This window comes from Cyprinus carpio, chromosome B19 (assembly GCF_018340385.1).
Source record: "Cyprinus carpio isolate SPL01 chromosome B19, ASM1834038v1, whole genome shotgun sequence".
Taxonomy (NCBI): domain Eukaryota; kingdom Metazoa; phylum Chordata; class Actinopteri; order Cypriniformes; family Cyprinidae; genus Cyprinus; species Cyprinus carpio.
Window position 1 is genome coordinate 13,931,790 of NC_056615.1, and position 15,985 is coordinate 13,947,774.

General features: G+C 37.2%; 1 protein-coding gene and 1 long non-coding RNA gene across 3 annotated transcripts in view; one reads left to right on the forward strand and one right to left on the reverse strand.

Annotated features, from left to right (window-relative positions):
• Nucleotides 1–373: 373 nt before the first annotated feature.
• LOC109051068 lies at nucleotides 374–1,569 on the reverse strand. The gene is made up of 4 exons (XR_002011316.2): nucleotides 1,208–1,569; nucleotides 1,028–1,121; nucleotides 933–945; nucleotides 374–762 (listed from the first exon to the last, which is right to left on the reverse strand). It is a non-coding gene; the product is annotated as an uncharacterized LOC109051068 (long non-coding RNA).
• Nucleotides 1,570–1,906: 337 nt separating this feature from the next.
• sfpq (splicing factor proline/glutamine-rich) overlaps nucleotides 1,907–15,985 on the forward strand; it is a 29,066-nt gene continuing 14,987 nt past the window's right edge. The window contains exons 1-10 of one of the 2 annotated variants that reach the window (XM_042745461.1): nucleotides 1,907–2,604; nucleotides 3,102–3,290; nucleotides 3,561–3,862; nucleotides 3,944–4,039; nucleotides 4,340–4,536; nucleotides 4,651–4,735; nucleotides 4,815–4,929; nucleotides 5,014–5,062; nucleotides 6,348–6,457; nucleotides 11,380–11,885. In XM_042745461.1, the coding sequence (XP_042601395.1) occupies nucleotides 2,077–2,604; nucleotides 3,102–3,290; nucleotides 3,561–3,862; nucleotides 3,944–4,039; nucleotides 4,340–4,536; nucleotides 4,651–4,735; nucleotides 4,815–4,929; nucleotides 5,014–5,062; nucleotides 6,348–6,457; nucleotides 11,380–11,499 (1,791 nt within the window). In that variant the 5' untranslated portion in view covers nucleotides 1,907–2,076 and the 3' untranslated portion in view covers nucleotides 11,500–11,885. Of the gene's footprint in view, nucleotides 2,605–3,101; nucleotides 3,291–3,560; nucleotides 3,863–3,943; nucleotides 4,040–4,339; nucleotides 4,537–4,650; nucleotides 4,736–4,814; nucleotides 4,930–5,013; nucleotides 5,063–6,347; nucleotides 6,458–11,379; nucleotides 11,886–15,985 lie in introns of those variants that run through there. The other variant, XM_042745462.1, reaches the window with a different exon arrangement.

Consider the following 15,985-nt stretch of genomic DNA (forward strand, 5'->3'; position numbering starts at 1 on the left):
TCAAAGCGCACGACAAAGGAGATATCTAAATAGTTCTTTTAATGATCACACAAGAAAAAGGGCACATCCAAACACAAATCCAAATAAACGACCATCACATTAAACATCAAACATTACACTACATTAATAGCGGACAAAGGAATACTGGAGAACACAGACTATAAATAGAGAACGTAATCAGAGGGAAACAGAAACAGGTGTGGGGCTAATTAATTAACTAAACAATAACAAAAAAATAAAAAAAAAAAGAAACCAATAAATAACACAATTCCATAACTGTGACAATAGGACCTTAATGGTGTTATAAATAACCTTTTTAATGATAGTTTATTTTCATTAATATTAACATATTTATATTATTATTAATATTATCTGTGTGTATTATTTATTAATATTGTTTTTTACTACTCTATCTGCCTAGTATTACAATATCCTACAGTGTCTATTAGGGTTTTACATAAAAACAACAACAACGTGTCATTAATGACATGACATGTGAATTTGTACCAAAAATGACAGTGCCCTAACAACAGTTATTAGCAGAATACAACAATAAATGACAACTGACACTGAACATAAATAAATACTTAAAGAAGTAAAACACAATAGAAACTGGAAATAGTGAAATGAAGAACAAGTTCCAGTGAAATACTGTATTTTCGTCATCCTCTATGATGCCTGAGAGTCCATTATCATGTATTTTGGTGAGACTGAGTGGCCGTTTCTCTCTGCAGATGATGAGGTTGTAGGATGTGACAGCATCTGAAATACATTATTGAGTTCAGAGTTACAGTGTGTCTCCTTTCATTTGTTTTTGTAAAAACAAAACAAAACAAAAAAAAAAAGGACCACAAATTACATATTTTTGTTACTTAGTGGTGAAGAGGAGAGAAGTAGCCTATCCCTAACTGAACAGGGCTGGTCACACTTACATGTTCTCTTAAACTGAAAAGAGAAAAAGACATGATTTGTATGAAACCAGTTACCATCTGAAAGTTAAAGACATTTTAAGAAAGAAATCATTTACCTGCTGAGAGTGTGTTGACAGTCTGTGTAGTTTGATAGCTGAACTCCAGAAAATCAGTAGGCCTAATGAGCCATCTTTTTTTAGAGTGTAGCATCTGTTAGTAATAAATAAGTATAATTAAAAAAAAAAAAAGAAAATTCCAACAATATTGATTATAAATTCAATGTCTCTGTTATTTACTTAGTGGAGAAGAGGAGTCTCCTCAGCCAGAGCTTCTCACACTTAGACTACATCTGATCAAAAAAAACGAGAAAAGAACATGTTTGTTAGAAAACCAGATACAATTTTAAAGTTAATTTTGTATTTAAATTTAAGAATGAAATAATATTCCTGTTGAGAGTGTGTTGACAGTCTGTAGTTGGATCACTGAACTCCAGAAACTAAATGATGAAGCGCTTTGACCGTTACAGATTTGAAAAACAAAAGGGCGGGAATAAATAAATATATATAAACTTTAGTATTATTCAAAAGAAGAACATAGCCCTACTAGATGGCGTCTCTAACGGGCCAACACTTGTGGAAAAGGAGTTTGTATTGAATTATATTGAATAATTTAAATTTTAAACCATGTGTTTTAATAATGTTTCGTCATGTTTTAAAGACATTTGTTTTGACAAACATTCTAAAGGACACGTAAAGTATTTGATAATAATTATCAATTTAACTGTTAATTGAGATCCCATTTAAAGTATAATAAAGTATATTATTTCCATATTTCTGTTAAAGTATGTTAACGTGTACTTGTTTACATTGTTCATTTTCGACACAAAGTATCACAAAACAAATCGTACGTGTCAGAACAAGAGTGCCACCAGAGCGCGCTAGTACCCCGTTGGGCCGTGAGGATTTAATTTTGGGCGGAGGCTCGTGAGCACGTCGGTCCTCCCATTTCTATGGTCTTCTCACGCAACCAACGGCCATTTTACAAAGCAAGCCTCGGGAGTCCAGGTTACCAGCTCCACTGTAGTTTTTGAATATAGTCCGTTGTTTAACTCTATCTATTACTCTCGAAATATTTTAACGGTTTTCCCCAGTCTGCTTGTGTGAGAATGTCTCGTGACCGGTCCCGTAACCGTGGAGGATTCCAGCACCGAGGCCGCGGAGGAATGGGGATGCGCGGCGGCATGGGAAACCCTAACTTTCGAAATCAAAACCAGCATCCTTATCAAAACCGGGGAGCTCATATGGGTGGCGGGTTTAAGCCGAATCAGGGAAACCAACCCAACCAGCCCTCTACGCCACAGAAGCCGCAAGAATCCAATCAGAACAAGCCAGCGGTCCAGTCACCTCCGGCGCAAGCCCCGGGCCTGACCCAGCAGAGCAACAACAAAGGCCCGTCGCCGCAGCCGACCGCCAGCCCCGTTCAGCCGAAGATCCAGTCTCCACCGCCGCAGAATACCGTGAAGAGCCCGGACCTCGCTTCCCCGCAGAACCAGCCCAGAAAGAACCAACCTAAAGTTGGGATGGGAAATGGCCAAAAACCGCCTGTTCCGGTGATGAAAGCCCCAGAGCAGACACCTCCACCACCACCACAACAACAACCGATCACCAAGAGCGAGGACAGCTCTCAGCCTCAGGTACCATTACTTCACACTTGGGGAGTGGGGGACGTATACAATAGCGTTGTTTTTAGTGAGAAAGTAAGGGATTTGAGCACGTTTCATTTATGAGATTCTTTCTTTTACCACACACATTTGTTCGGTAACGTTAGTTGATGTTACTGAGAGAGATCCGCCATTTTGTAGACGTTTAAACAAAGGTTGAACTCCATATTGGTCCCTTGGTGTCTCCGTCCCTATAAAACGCATTGAAACCTGATAGTTTATACGTTTATTTAGCTTTTTGAACGTTTAGGACGTGTTTCTCTCTCTCTCCTTTTTTTTTGCCAACCTTTCGGTGTTTTTGTGTGGCCAGGTTGTTTGATAAAAGTAGGTAATGTTTGACTTGTGCATTGTAAATGGCTGTCGTTCACGCGCACTGCAAATGTGTCAAGTAACACTGATTTGTCGCTCAAATCTAGCCGCACGATAGATGTGTCTTAGATTTACGTTTTTATTTTATGAATGTTTGTCAGGAATTGAGAGCAACGCTGTCTTTGCTGCGCAAGCCCGGCGAGAAAACCTACACTCAGCGTTGCCGTCTGTTCATTGGGAACCTACCAAACGACATCACTGAACCTGAATTCAGGAAACTGTTCGCAAAGTATGGGGAGCCCAGTGAGATTTTCATCAATCAAAGCAAAGGTTTTGGATTTATCAGACTGGTAAGATTTATAGCTTAAACATAATGCTAACAAACGTATTTCTGCAACTAAAATGCGCATATAAGATGTGTGTGTGTGTATATATATATATATATATATATATATATATATATATATATATATATATATATATACATACATACATTTATATATTTATTTATTTACATTTATATTTTTATATATATATATATATATATATATATATATATATATATATATATATATATATATATATATAAAAATATGTATCAAAAGCTGAGCTGTTTTTAAGAATCCCGTGCCTTGGCAGAGATCGCAAAAGCTGAGCTGGATGATATTCCAATGAAAGGCAGACCACTTAGAGTTCGTTTTGCCACTCATTCTGCTGCACTTTCTGTGCGAAACCTGTCTCCGTTTGTGTCCAATGAGCTGCTGGAAGAAGCCTTCTCTCAGTTTGGAATGGTGGAGAGGGCTGTAGTTATCGTAGATGACCGTGGCCGCTCAACAGGGAAGGGCATTGTTGAGTTTTCTTCCAAGCCAGCTGCACGGAAGGCCCTTGATCGGATCAGTGATGGAGTGTTCCTTCTCACATCGTAAGATGACATTCTCTTCTTTTGTAAAGTTTGGCAGAAGAGCAATTTTGTGAGGTTTATAGAATATTGCTTTTTTTCTAGGGCACCCCGTCCGATTGTGGTTGAATTGTTAGAACAGTACGATGATGAGGATGGTTTGCCAGAGAAACTTGCACAGAAGAACCCCAGTTATCAGAAGTAAGGTCCAAATGCTTCATCATCATTTTTTGCATTCTTTTACTAGAAACCTAGTTTCTTGGGATTAACAATCAATTTTAAGTTATTAGCTGGTTGTAAATCACCTTTTTCATGTAAGTGAAGTTGGATAGATGGTCTGACAAGCATTTGAGTGAGATCATTTGGTAGCTGTAAAAAAAGACGTTATTCACCACATGTATAGTTTTGAAAGTTGAGCACTGGTTTCTTCATTTTTTTTTTCTCTTTCTTCATAGTTTATTTGTCATAACAGAATTATTAACGGCTGTGATTTGACCTCAGGGAGCGAGAGCAACCTCCTCGGTTTGCCCGTCCTGGCACCTTTGAGTTTGAATACTCCCAGCGATGGAAGTCTCTTGATGAGATGGAGAAACAACAGAGGCAACAAGTGGAGAAAAACATCCGTGAGGCCCGTGAGAAGCTGGAAGGAGAGATGGAAGATGCCTATCATGAGCATCAAGCAAACATGCTCAGACAGGGTGAGGATTGTCTCTGCTGAGTTGGTGTATTTGTTTGGCCTTTTTGCTATTTTAAAAAAATAAAAATGATTATGGGGTGAATAATTGATTTGGGGGATCATTTTGTTTCAAAAGACCTTCTTAGACGTCAAGAGGAACTCCGTCGCATGGAAGAGTTGCACAGTCAGGAAATGCAGAAGCGTAAAGAGATGCAGCTCAGGTATGTCTGATGTAGTGTGTTGTGGTTCTGGAAACCTTTGATGTAATAGTATAGTTAACTGATTGGTTCTCAACTTCAGGCAAGAAGAGGAACGCCGTAGAAGAGAGGAGGAGATGATGCGGCAGAGAGAAATTGAAGAACAGATGAGGCGCAAACGTGAGGAGTCTTACAGAATGGGTGGCTTTATGGATAATGTAAGTAATGCATTCAGAAAGCTCTTAGCATTTAATTACCATGTTGGTGAAATCCTTTCAAGTAAAGTATTTCCTTTTTTGTAGAGAGACCGGGAGATGAGAATGAATTCTAGTGGAGGCCTGGGGTTGGCTGGTAAGATGCGTTTTGTTTCTCTATGGTTCATTGTCTAATAATTCAGTGTTTCCACACTTATGTGTAAGAGTTTTGATGAAAAACTTGTACTCAGTCTACATGCCTTCTGACCTTTCTAGTTCATACTTTTCATAGCAAGTAGAAAGCGTGTGGAATGTTCAATGAATTTTTTTTTTTTTTTTTTTTTTTTTTTTTTTTTTTTTTTTTTTTTTTTTTTTTTTTTTTTTTAAGTAAACACTGTATGTTTTAGTAATATTTCAAGACGAACATTTACTAGATGAAGCAACTTAAATTTGTGTCATTCTTAAAAAAAAAAAGTGCAGTCAGCGTTGGCCATGAAAGAATCCGAATCAGGTTCAGTTGATGAAGAATTTAAACATCAGGATGTTGCCAGACCTTCCACTCAATTGGCAGTTGTGATACTCCTTAATATTCAGTGGGTGCTCCTAACTTAAAGTTGGGAGCACCAGTGCTACCAAGTAAAAAAAAAAGTTAATTTCAGCTTCTCATTAAATCTTCTAACCAATCAAATGCCCTCTAGAATCTGAAGCACCTGCCCCCTGCACTATAAATAGACGATGGATCGCCGGTTGAGATCGGTCACTTGTTCACAGGATTTGTATTTTCTGTATGGTGAATGGCACATATGCCCTATATAGTGCACTAGGGAACGATTCAGACAGTGTAAATATGCTTTACATTGGGGCAAAAGAAGTCTGTTACGTGCTATGTCGCGCTATGTCACGCTAACCCACACACTGCGCGCACACAGTCTGCTCCGGTCCAGGGACATGATAGCACAGAGCCAATCGCATGTGCGAGTCAGCGCAGACCACAAAATGTATTGGACCCATTTGAATTCTACACAGAATGCTATATTTTATAGCAATATGCATGAGATTGTGGCTGGTATACCCTGTCAAATGTGGCTTTACGAACGCTATTGGCTATTTAAAAAGAGCGTGGGGCTGCTTGATATGTCCCACCCTGTGTTCCTGTTTCATTTAAACTGACGTCAACACAGAATAACGGTGCATGTTTCAAGGCACTTCAGTGGGTCTTTAAGACTATCGGGAGCTACAGAATGACAGCACAGACATTTTATGTGATTACTCAGTGTTTTTAGTCAGTAGTTTTTCCTTTTTTGAGTGTGTGCTCTCATTATATAATCATTAGGTCTATTAAAGCATGGTTTATCAAATAACACAATACATTTTACAGGGTTAATGATACTAATAATGTATTTTTATTTATTTATTTACTTTTTTTTTTTTTTAACAAACAGATATGCCGTTTGGGTCACCTAGCCAGAAGTTCCCATTGACAGGAATGAATTTTGAAGGACACCAGGGAATGGGGGGAACAACACCAGGGGGCATGGCGCCCAACGAAATGGTAATGTATCCCTGAGTTGAAATCGAGAGTGAATGCGGTGTGTGTGTGTGTTTTTTTTATGCACGATAACATTTGAATGGAGCTGTTGTGGTTCATAGGAATTGAGGCCATTTTGTGTTTTAAGGTTTCGTGTGGAAGTTAGGTGTGGATGGATTATTTCTATACTTGTCAGTGGGCAGTGTATTTTGCTCCCTGTTGTGATTCAATTATAACGTCTCCATCTATTGGCAGAAGTCATTGTCAGCACTCAAGTTCAGCTCCCATCACTTTCCTTCTCGTTACTTTTGATGTCTGCCTGTACTAAAGCCCAAGAATTTTTGCTTGCAACACCTACTTGTAAGTCCTGTCTAAATTGCAGAAAAGACAGGCATGTTTACGCTCTGTTTGATGTGTAATCTTTAAATTAGCAATGTGCCATCTTTTCAAACACAAAGTCTGGTGAAATAATACCCTATGACATGCTGTTCTTGTTTTGTGGTGAAATACCTTTTGTAGGGTGTTTTTTTTTTTTTTTTTTTTTTTTATTGCAAATCCATGTCAAAGTCATGTAAGTGCTACATAGGTTCCCACATGGAAATGCTGTTTCCATGCTTTGAGCTCGTTGACCGACTGGGCATTTAGTGCAGATAGACTTAAAAGCAACTTAATCACAAAATGAATGCAACATAGTTACAGTGACAGTGTGAAATGATGTGGCTGAGCTTTTGAGGAGCTGTTTGGAGATGTGATGGTTGGCATACGTATTTAAATTTTGTTGATATTGGATGGCAAGAGTGGAACTCTGGAGTTTTTCCTTGGACGTGGCACACATTTCTATAAACACCAAGATATAATGCTTTTGTCCTACCTGGTGTACTTTTAAATATTTCTATTTTAATTAAAGAGTTTAAATATTTGTTTCAAAACAATTACTACAGCAGTTTGTAGTAATGTAGCTATACTGTGATGTACTGTTTAAGCCTTTTTAATCCATACATAGTGAATTTTTACGACGTTTACCTGTCCTGAGCCTTTGCTGGGAAAATTCTGTGTGTTGCAGCAAAGTAATTCAGCAGCAAAATCAGTGTTTTACTGATTGTTGAATGTGTTGCCTGTGTGCTGCTTTCACTGCAGTATCTTTTAATAGCTGAACCTTTTTGACGCCCTAGTTACAGGCAGTGTTGTTGGGAATATGGAATTGCTCTTTCCTTCCAATAGGCTTCAGCAAGTATCAGAAATAGCTCCACATTTCAAAAGGTGTTTGATGCGTATAATGTAACCAAAAAAAAAAAAAAAAAAGGTGAAACCTTATTTATGGGCATTTTCTCATTCTGTGTTCAAATGTAAAACCTGATTTTGGTATTATTTTACAGGTTTAATATAATGAGTTTATTAATACAATAGCCCAGTGCTTCCCAAACCTGTCCTGGAGGACCCCCTGCCCTGCTCATTTTGTATGTCTCCCTAATCAGACACCCAATAGTTCTTGCAGTGTCTACTAACGAGCTGATGAGTGGAATCAGGCGTGTTAGATGAGAGAGACAGAAAAAGTGCAGGGCAGGGGGGCCTCCAGGACCGGTTTGGGAAGCACTGCAATAGCCTACTATTAGCAAAACAGAGGCTTGATTTTGTATTAAAATTGAATTAATTGTTTAATAAGTGTCTGAAAGCAAATATTTTGTCTAAGTACACATTGTAGTTGCATATCTGAATGTTAAAAGTGGAGCTCTCAGATTTAACACTTAAAGTCAACATGAAATCAAAATGGACCTTGTGTTTTTACTGTGCATTATATATGTGTGTATATATAATTTATTTTTTCTTTTGGTAATTATCAAATGTTATTACTGGCTCCACCTAAAATGATTGCCTTTGTTGGCTTCATGGCCACCTACATTTTGTCATATGAGTGCTGGTTGTGTTTTAGGAGGAGAATAGTCCTCCACTCACCTTCAAATCTGACTTTGACTGGTCCTGCTTTGAATTTTTTTTCCCACCTTGTTGGCTATTGTTTTACTGAAATGTTGCTTTACAGAAGAAAAATGGGTTATAATTGCAGTTTCATGTTGGCTTTAAGTGGTCAACCTTTTATGCTGAAAGAAGTGGACTCACAGCAAGCAGATATAATGGCAATTATTTTTGCAAGTTGTCAATGTGTAGTTGCACTGTTTAATTTTAACTTACCGGTAGTCATGTGCTTTGAAAGTTTTTAAAGAATTATTTCAAATCTGCGTTACTTTTTTGTACAGATGGGTCAATCTTGAACACTTTGAAACTAGATGTGAATTACAAAAATGCAGCTTGCATTTTTACTGCAAACTCAGAATGCTGTATGTCACGTTTGCAGACATTCCATTTCATCTAGTTAACCAGCAGCACTACTGCAGGTTCTGAAAAGTACCGGATAAACACTGACAAACTGAAGAAATGTGGTTTAACATTGAGCTTATATGATGGATAAATAGTAGGGGTGTGACGAGACACTTATCCCACAAGACGAGACTGGGTTCACAAACTGAAGGCCACAGCAAGGCCAAAGCATAGTGTACAGTCAGCAGATTATTTTGCAAAAAAACCTCTGCATGGTGATAAAGGCTACACTACGTTATTTTCCTGCTTATCATGTGGCTGCTTGCCTGATAAGTAAATAATTGAATGTAGGGCTGTGCGATATGGACAAAAAAAACCTATCATGATTTTTTGATAAATTGTGATTTCGATTTTAATCATGATTTTAACACACAGACATGCTTTACAGTCATAAATGCATTCAGTATAAATTTGAAACCTATTTCCAAAAGAAAACCAATGAGAGCTTTTAGAGAGTTGTAACATGCCTCTAGAACAGACATAAGTTAAAATAATCACTAAGTAAAGATGTCAAACAAAATGTCTAGACATATGGCAAACAAAAAAAATAAATAAATAAAACCCCTGTCCAGGGCTTTTCTTCTTTTTTTTTTTTTTGCTCTCCATGCATTGGTCATAGAGCTCATTGTAGCGGTGCCTCAGGTGCTGAAATATATTTATTGCCCAAGGTTCACACGTACTCCGTTTGCAGTGCGTATACAGTATGTATATGAGGTGCAGAAGCAGCAGCGAGAGCGCGTTATTGTAACACGAAAGCACATTAAAATAATGCGCGAGCGCGAATCTCTCCACTCGCACGCAGATTTGCTTTGTCACAAAACCAGACACGTGTGCTCAGATACACGCTGCTCTCGTCTGGAGAGAGTTCGCGCAATTAAAACATGTCTCCACTCACTCACTCACAACTCTCTCTATGCTCATGCGCTAGATATTCATTCTTTTCGCACCTCTCGATTTCTAACCTTTTCTGTTCACATCTTTTACCATGTGCAGTGTGAATGTTCTGATCCATTAACATGGGCTCGGAAAAAATACGCATTACAGACAGTGTGTGTGAACCTGGAGTTAGGCATATGCCCAGTCTGTCCTGTTCTCGTGCTCCACTTAGGTGCGCTGCATTCTGATTGGATCGGATAGCATACTGCGGGAGGTTGGAACTGCGAAAAATCGTGCTATAAAGCGATTTAGAAATCGTGCACGTTCAAATCGTGATTTTATTACAATTTCGATTAATCGCACAGCCCTAATTGAAAGCAAAATTAATTACCTCAAAATGGCTCTCAGTACCTGCTTTAGCACTCCATTATCAGTTGTGGTTGTATCGATAACACACCACTAGATGGCGCGAGTGAAGAATCAAATTTGTATTGCAGGGAGCCATGTAGAAATATAAAAGAACTATGCATGGTTCTGCTCTAAGCTTGTGAGTTACAAGTTTGTGAAAATACTGCTAGTGCCATGTACGTAAAGCAGATGATGAATGTACATAAGATTCACAAATACTACGGCGTCTCTCTCCCATATGCTGTCCGAGCTGCGGATTTTTGTGTGCGCACAGATACGGTCTATCACAGCGCGTGAGTACCGCACTGAAATCTTTCACGCTGTCATGATTGAATGGCTTAAAACAGCTTTAATGTTTAAACTGACAAGGCTTAAAACACATGAGAATGATAAACTTTCATGAGGAAGCAGCACTAGCGTCTGAACGATCGTTCAGATAGGTGATTAGTTAAACACTGGAGCGTCCTGTTAACCGCAGGTAACGTTAAGCATATTGTATTTGCAGGTGAACATAAAATTTTTTAACATACCACTACTGGTGAACGAGGCAGTGTAATGCAAATATGTCTGAAAGGTCTGACATATGCCAATAGCGCGAGGATATCGTCAAATTCTTGCCGAGATCATTTGGATCTCGTCACACCCCTACTTAATAGTTTGCAGCAATTAATTTTTACTAACTTTTTTTAATCTGAAATCACAATCTCTTTGAAATGTAAAAGTGACCATTAACACGTTTTAAAATGCAATATGTATAAAAGATGTTAAACCCTTCATAAATACAAACCTTTAGAAATTGGTTTTAGGAAACAGAATAATTCTTATTAAAACTAATGTGTTCCTAATGTAGATGTTGGTAGTTGCCCACATGGCTCAGAGGCTTTTTGTGTAAAAGCACAAACCTCTCTACCATAATTATAAGTTTGGGGCATCCAACGCATTTCTGCTTTATAATCTCCCATGCAAATGGGGCTAGTAAATGTTTCCTGCAGCATTTATCACAGCAGCGCTATTGGAATGCATTGTAATGGGATTTGACTAATAAATACATTACCCTCTCTTCCTTTTCCTATGTCACCTCTGGCACCTGTGGATCTGCGTGTTGGAACGGTTTCGCCGATTGTTTTCCTTGGATCCCACTTTTATAATGCTTTGCTCAAAATACTCTTGGAACTCATGGAACTTGTTACCCCTTTGTTGCTTTTTCTCCCCTACCCATGGACGTAAACTCCATAATTTCTACAAAACTAAATACCCAACTGATACATAACTGAAAATGGTCAATGTAGCGCAATGAGCGTTTCCCGCAAGGTGGCCCAGGGGGTCCAAGGGGCATGGGTGCTGGAAACCCAGGATTTGGCAGGGTCCGTGAGGAATATGAAGGATCTGCCAAGAAGCCACGCTTCTGATCTGGCACTATAAAATCAAAATTTGTATGTGGAAATCCAGAGGCTCGATTCTGGAGTAACAATTGATGTATTTAAGTTTAAAGAATTTTCTTGCAGTTTTAGCCTGAAAACTCATCCCATTTGTGGCAAGATTTTTTTTCGTCCTATTTTTATTTTGTATTCTTAATAGGTTATATAGTAAAACCATTGAAGCCAGCAGTGGCTTAGTGCTACCAACATGTAATCCTCTTTCTTACTAGTCTTTATCTTGTCATGTTACTTGTGTTATACTGGTGAATATTGTAAATTGTTCTGATCTTACTATGGCTGTGTTCTGTGCCATTCACATTTAAAATACTACATGTACATTTTCAATAAAGAGTGCAGTTGGTTTTCCAAAACCCCAATCAGGTGTTCTTGGCACAATGATTAAATTTGTGAAGTGTCAGACATCAGACACCTGACACGTAAGATATCGGCACCTAGTGCTTTTACTTTTTTCTTTTTCTCCATCTTAAAGGTTGTTGCATATGAACCCCTTTATATTACATTTTAAAGCTCAGATTTATTGGTAACTTTGAACAACTTGGCTATTAAGGTAAATATGGTTTGATGGTCCGATATCAGTTTTCATTTTGATTTGGAAATAGGCTATATAGCTGAAACTGTTAACTAGACTTGTTTTTGTTTTGTTTTTACTTTGATTTGGTTTCATTGGTTAAACAATTGTGCCTGTTTCACACATACACCGATTGCAGTGCATATGCAGCCTGTGTGGTTCTTATGTGATGCAGAAGCACATAGAACGTCTTTGCTGTCTGCTACTGATCAGTAGCTGTATACCACAAACATAACATTTATCCATTGATTTAAATTTCAAAATCCAAACAGTGTTACTGAAAATGCTTTTTCAGTATTGCGATTTTGTACGATTTTCTATCGTACAGTAATACAATCTATCATAGAAGTAATCACATTTAAACAATTAATATAAACAATGTATTCAATTATTTTATGTTCAAAGGTAGTAGGCTATCATAAACATTTTAAATAAACTTACCATTGACAGACGCAGTCAACTCTTATGCTTTCTTTTGCAATTAAAACTTTATAAGCTATCTTACTGGTTGTAAAGAATTTTGTTTTTGCTATGTCCGTGAGTGCCATCCATTGTCACCATGTTGAGCACTTTTTCTTGCTGTAAACCTAGCCAAAAAGCCATGTGTTGACGGTGAATCATGCAGTTTAATTCTATGCATTTGACATAATTACAAAATTATTATAAAAATCCATGTTAATTTTTACTTTGAATAATGCCCTGTCACTTCAGCGCATGCAGCACAGCAGTGATTTGGAATGATTTGTACAGGAATAATTGCTGCAGATGCACCGCTCCAGGAACACATTTTCGGAGCGCATCTTTGTGCAGTGTGAATGATCTCACCTGTTAACATGGGCATGGGTAAAAATATACACTGCAAACAAAGTGTGTGTAAAATAGGCTTTAGCCCTGATCGGTTCTAGAACTTTCCCTATAACACACAATGTTATAACTTCAATCATACATTACATTTTAGTAATACATTTTTATTTTCCAAAAAAAAAAAAGTCTTTACGCTGCAGAAGGCAAGTTAACTGGATTGCAATTTTAGAAACAAAAAAAACAGTACACTCCTTTCAGAAGCAAATTTTGAGGTTTATGCAGCATTTTGTTTCCACAGTTGCGTGAAAATTTCTGTGCTCTATTAAAATCTAATTCTGCTAATCCATTTTAGAACATAGATTTTTATTTTGTACAGTTTATACTGGACAAGGCAGCAGTTTAAGGCTATTTCGTGACTGATATTTTTTTTAAAGTTTTTTTTTTTTTTTTTTTTTTTTTTTTTTTTAATATGAATCTATGAACTATAAATAAATTTGCTGATTTTTAAGTTCATTTAAAGCAACTTTTAGTCTTGTGGGTTTTCTTTTGTGATTACTACCAAAAATCATATATAATATCACTGTCATTTTTACAGTGGATAGCAGTACACATGCCTTTGTTGCAGCCATAAAGCAGTCTGCCCTTTTCACAGACAAGTACCTGCTCACCAAACTTGCATACTCCCAGAACAGACATTTGGACAAGACAAGCCATTTGCCTCATTAGAGTTCCCATAGGTCCCCAAAGTCTTAAGGCCCGTTCACACCAAGAACGATAACTATAAAGATAACTATAAAGATAACGATATTAGCGTCCACACCAGCGAACGATATCTTCTGTTTATTCTAAGCGCACACTCGTCTGCCGCTTTAAGTTCTCGAGCGCGTTACAGCAGGATGGATTCTGATTGGCTGTCAATTTTTTATCATTCATCAGCTGGAGAAAATCGTTTTGAAAGTGATTCCAACGATATAATTTTTCTTTGTCTTTATCGTTATAGTTGTGGTGTGGACGCTGCTGTTCTTTAATACTGAAAACGATTTTTAGAACTATATCTTTATCGTTATCTTTATAGTTATCGTCCTTGGTGTGAACGGGCCTTAAGTCTTAAATTTACTTCTACAGTTTGAGAATTTTTATGACCTTAAATTTGATATAAGAAAGTCTTAATTATGACTTCAAGAGGTCTTAAATTTGTATATGGACCAGAATTGTGATACAGCCTAATGTGACATTATACTTAAAAAGGCTTTGATTTCATTAAATAAAAATGAGTGCTGCACATTCAAAGTCCCTTGCTGGCTGCTTTGTGTACTGCAGTTACTGGGGAAACCGTTGTTGGTCTGCAGTTCCGAAAGCGCCTCCTGCTGGCAGAGAATGAATGTGCATTTTTAATATGCCTGTTGTTGTTGCCAGTTCCTATTTGCAATACCGGAGGCTGTAGTTTCAGGACTGCATTTCTAGGACCCCATCTTTTTTAAATTTTTTTTTTTTTTTTTTTTTTTTTTTATGTATGTATCAGCGGCTCATACCATTTTATAGCACTTGCTAATCAATTCTGTATATTATTATTTTTAAGGAATTGTGTAGTATATTGTATATAATTAATTATTGTCCCAACCAGCTCCTAACCCTAAACATACTCTCTTGAAATATTTAACCGAATTTATTTCAGTATATTCTGGTTTTAAATTCATTTTTCTTGTGAAAAAAAGACTTCTGTATATGTGAGACTACAGTTCATTAGCCGCAGCGCAGCTTCACATCTGATGTGTGACCCACTTAAAGTGCATTAAATGGTAAAACGATTGCAGTACAAATTAGTGGGATTTTAGTTCTTTAATAAATGTAAAATAATTTGAATACAGATAATAATTTACAACATCCAGCAGCACAATGAACAGTTTTGCACAGCTTTATAGGCTAAATGGAGTTTGCAGACTCCCCCTCATGTTCCCGCCAGCTCTTGCATTAAAAATAAGATGGAAAGATAAAAAAAATTAATAGTTTCCATGGATCTAGTCTTTGAATCAGGTCTCCTCTGTTGGAAGAGAATTGGCTAGATGGTGCTGTCACAAAAAATAGGGTCCTAGAAATGTGGTCGTAGAATGCAGGAACTTTTTTTTGTTGTTGTTCAGACCAATGCGAAAATTGACCCATGTTTTTACCCTTCAAACATGCAGAGCTCTAAACAGGGTTTCCGTGGGGTCTTGCATCACGTCTGTAAACAAAGAAGTTGTCCCAGCTAGTAGACTCTATCACATGTGAGGATCCTGCAGGTGGCGGATCATTTACAGCCTTTTCTCACAGCAGCTGAAATAATTAAACTTATAGTTTTGATGGTGTTGTAATCCAGAAATGATTGTTTATGAAACACACATGACTGAAATTCATTTATATTCCAGTTTTGTGCATCTGATTACAAATAGCCTGGGATTACACACAATTTGTATTTTAAAGATAACCAGTTCAAAGAAAGAATAATTTACTTTTTGGTTTAAAAGAACTGTACTGTACAGTTTGTACAGAAACTGAAATCTACTCGCTAATACCCACTAGTCACCAGTCACACAATGCTGATGTTAACATAAAAAATTGAAGAACAAAATATAATGATAATATGTTCGGTTTGTGATTATAAGCTAACTGATTTTTGTATTTAATCACCAGTGTAACACGATTTATTGTCATGTTTTTCCCTCAGTTGGTCAGAACAAACATGGCAGACTTGTTACTTGTTCAGATGACAATATCCGGTGAAAATTCTTATTTGGGTCATATTCCAAGACGTAGGGCTGAATATGTGATTACTAAGTACAGTATCCACACTCTGGATCACACGGTGACAGAACACCACATTCATAACTTCAATTGCAGGTTTTCAAACAGATGGTGAAAAAGAGGCAAAACTTACAAACTTATAATATAAACCATTTTCAGGTAATTCACTTAATATAACAGGTATTTTTGATTTATATTTGTAATACATTCTAGGTCAGTTACCAATAACAGCTAATAATGGTTCTCAAATGTACTCCTTATACGTCTGGGTTAGCATTATAATAACGCATTGCATTTTTATAT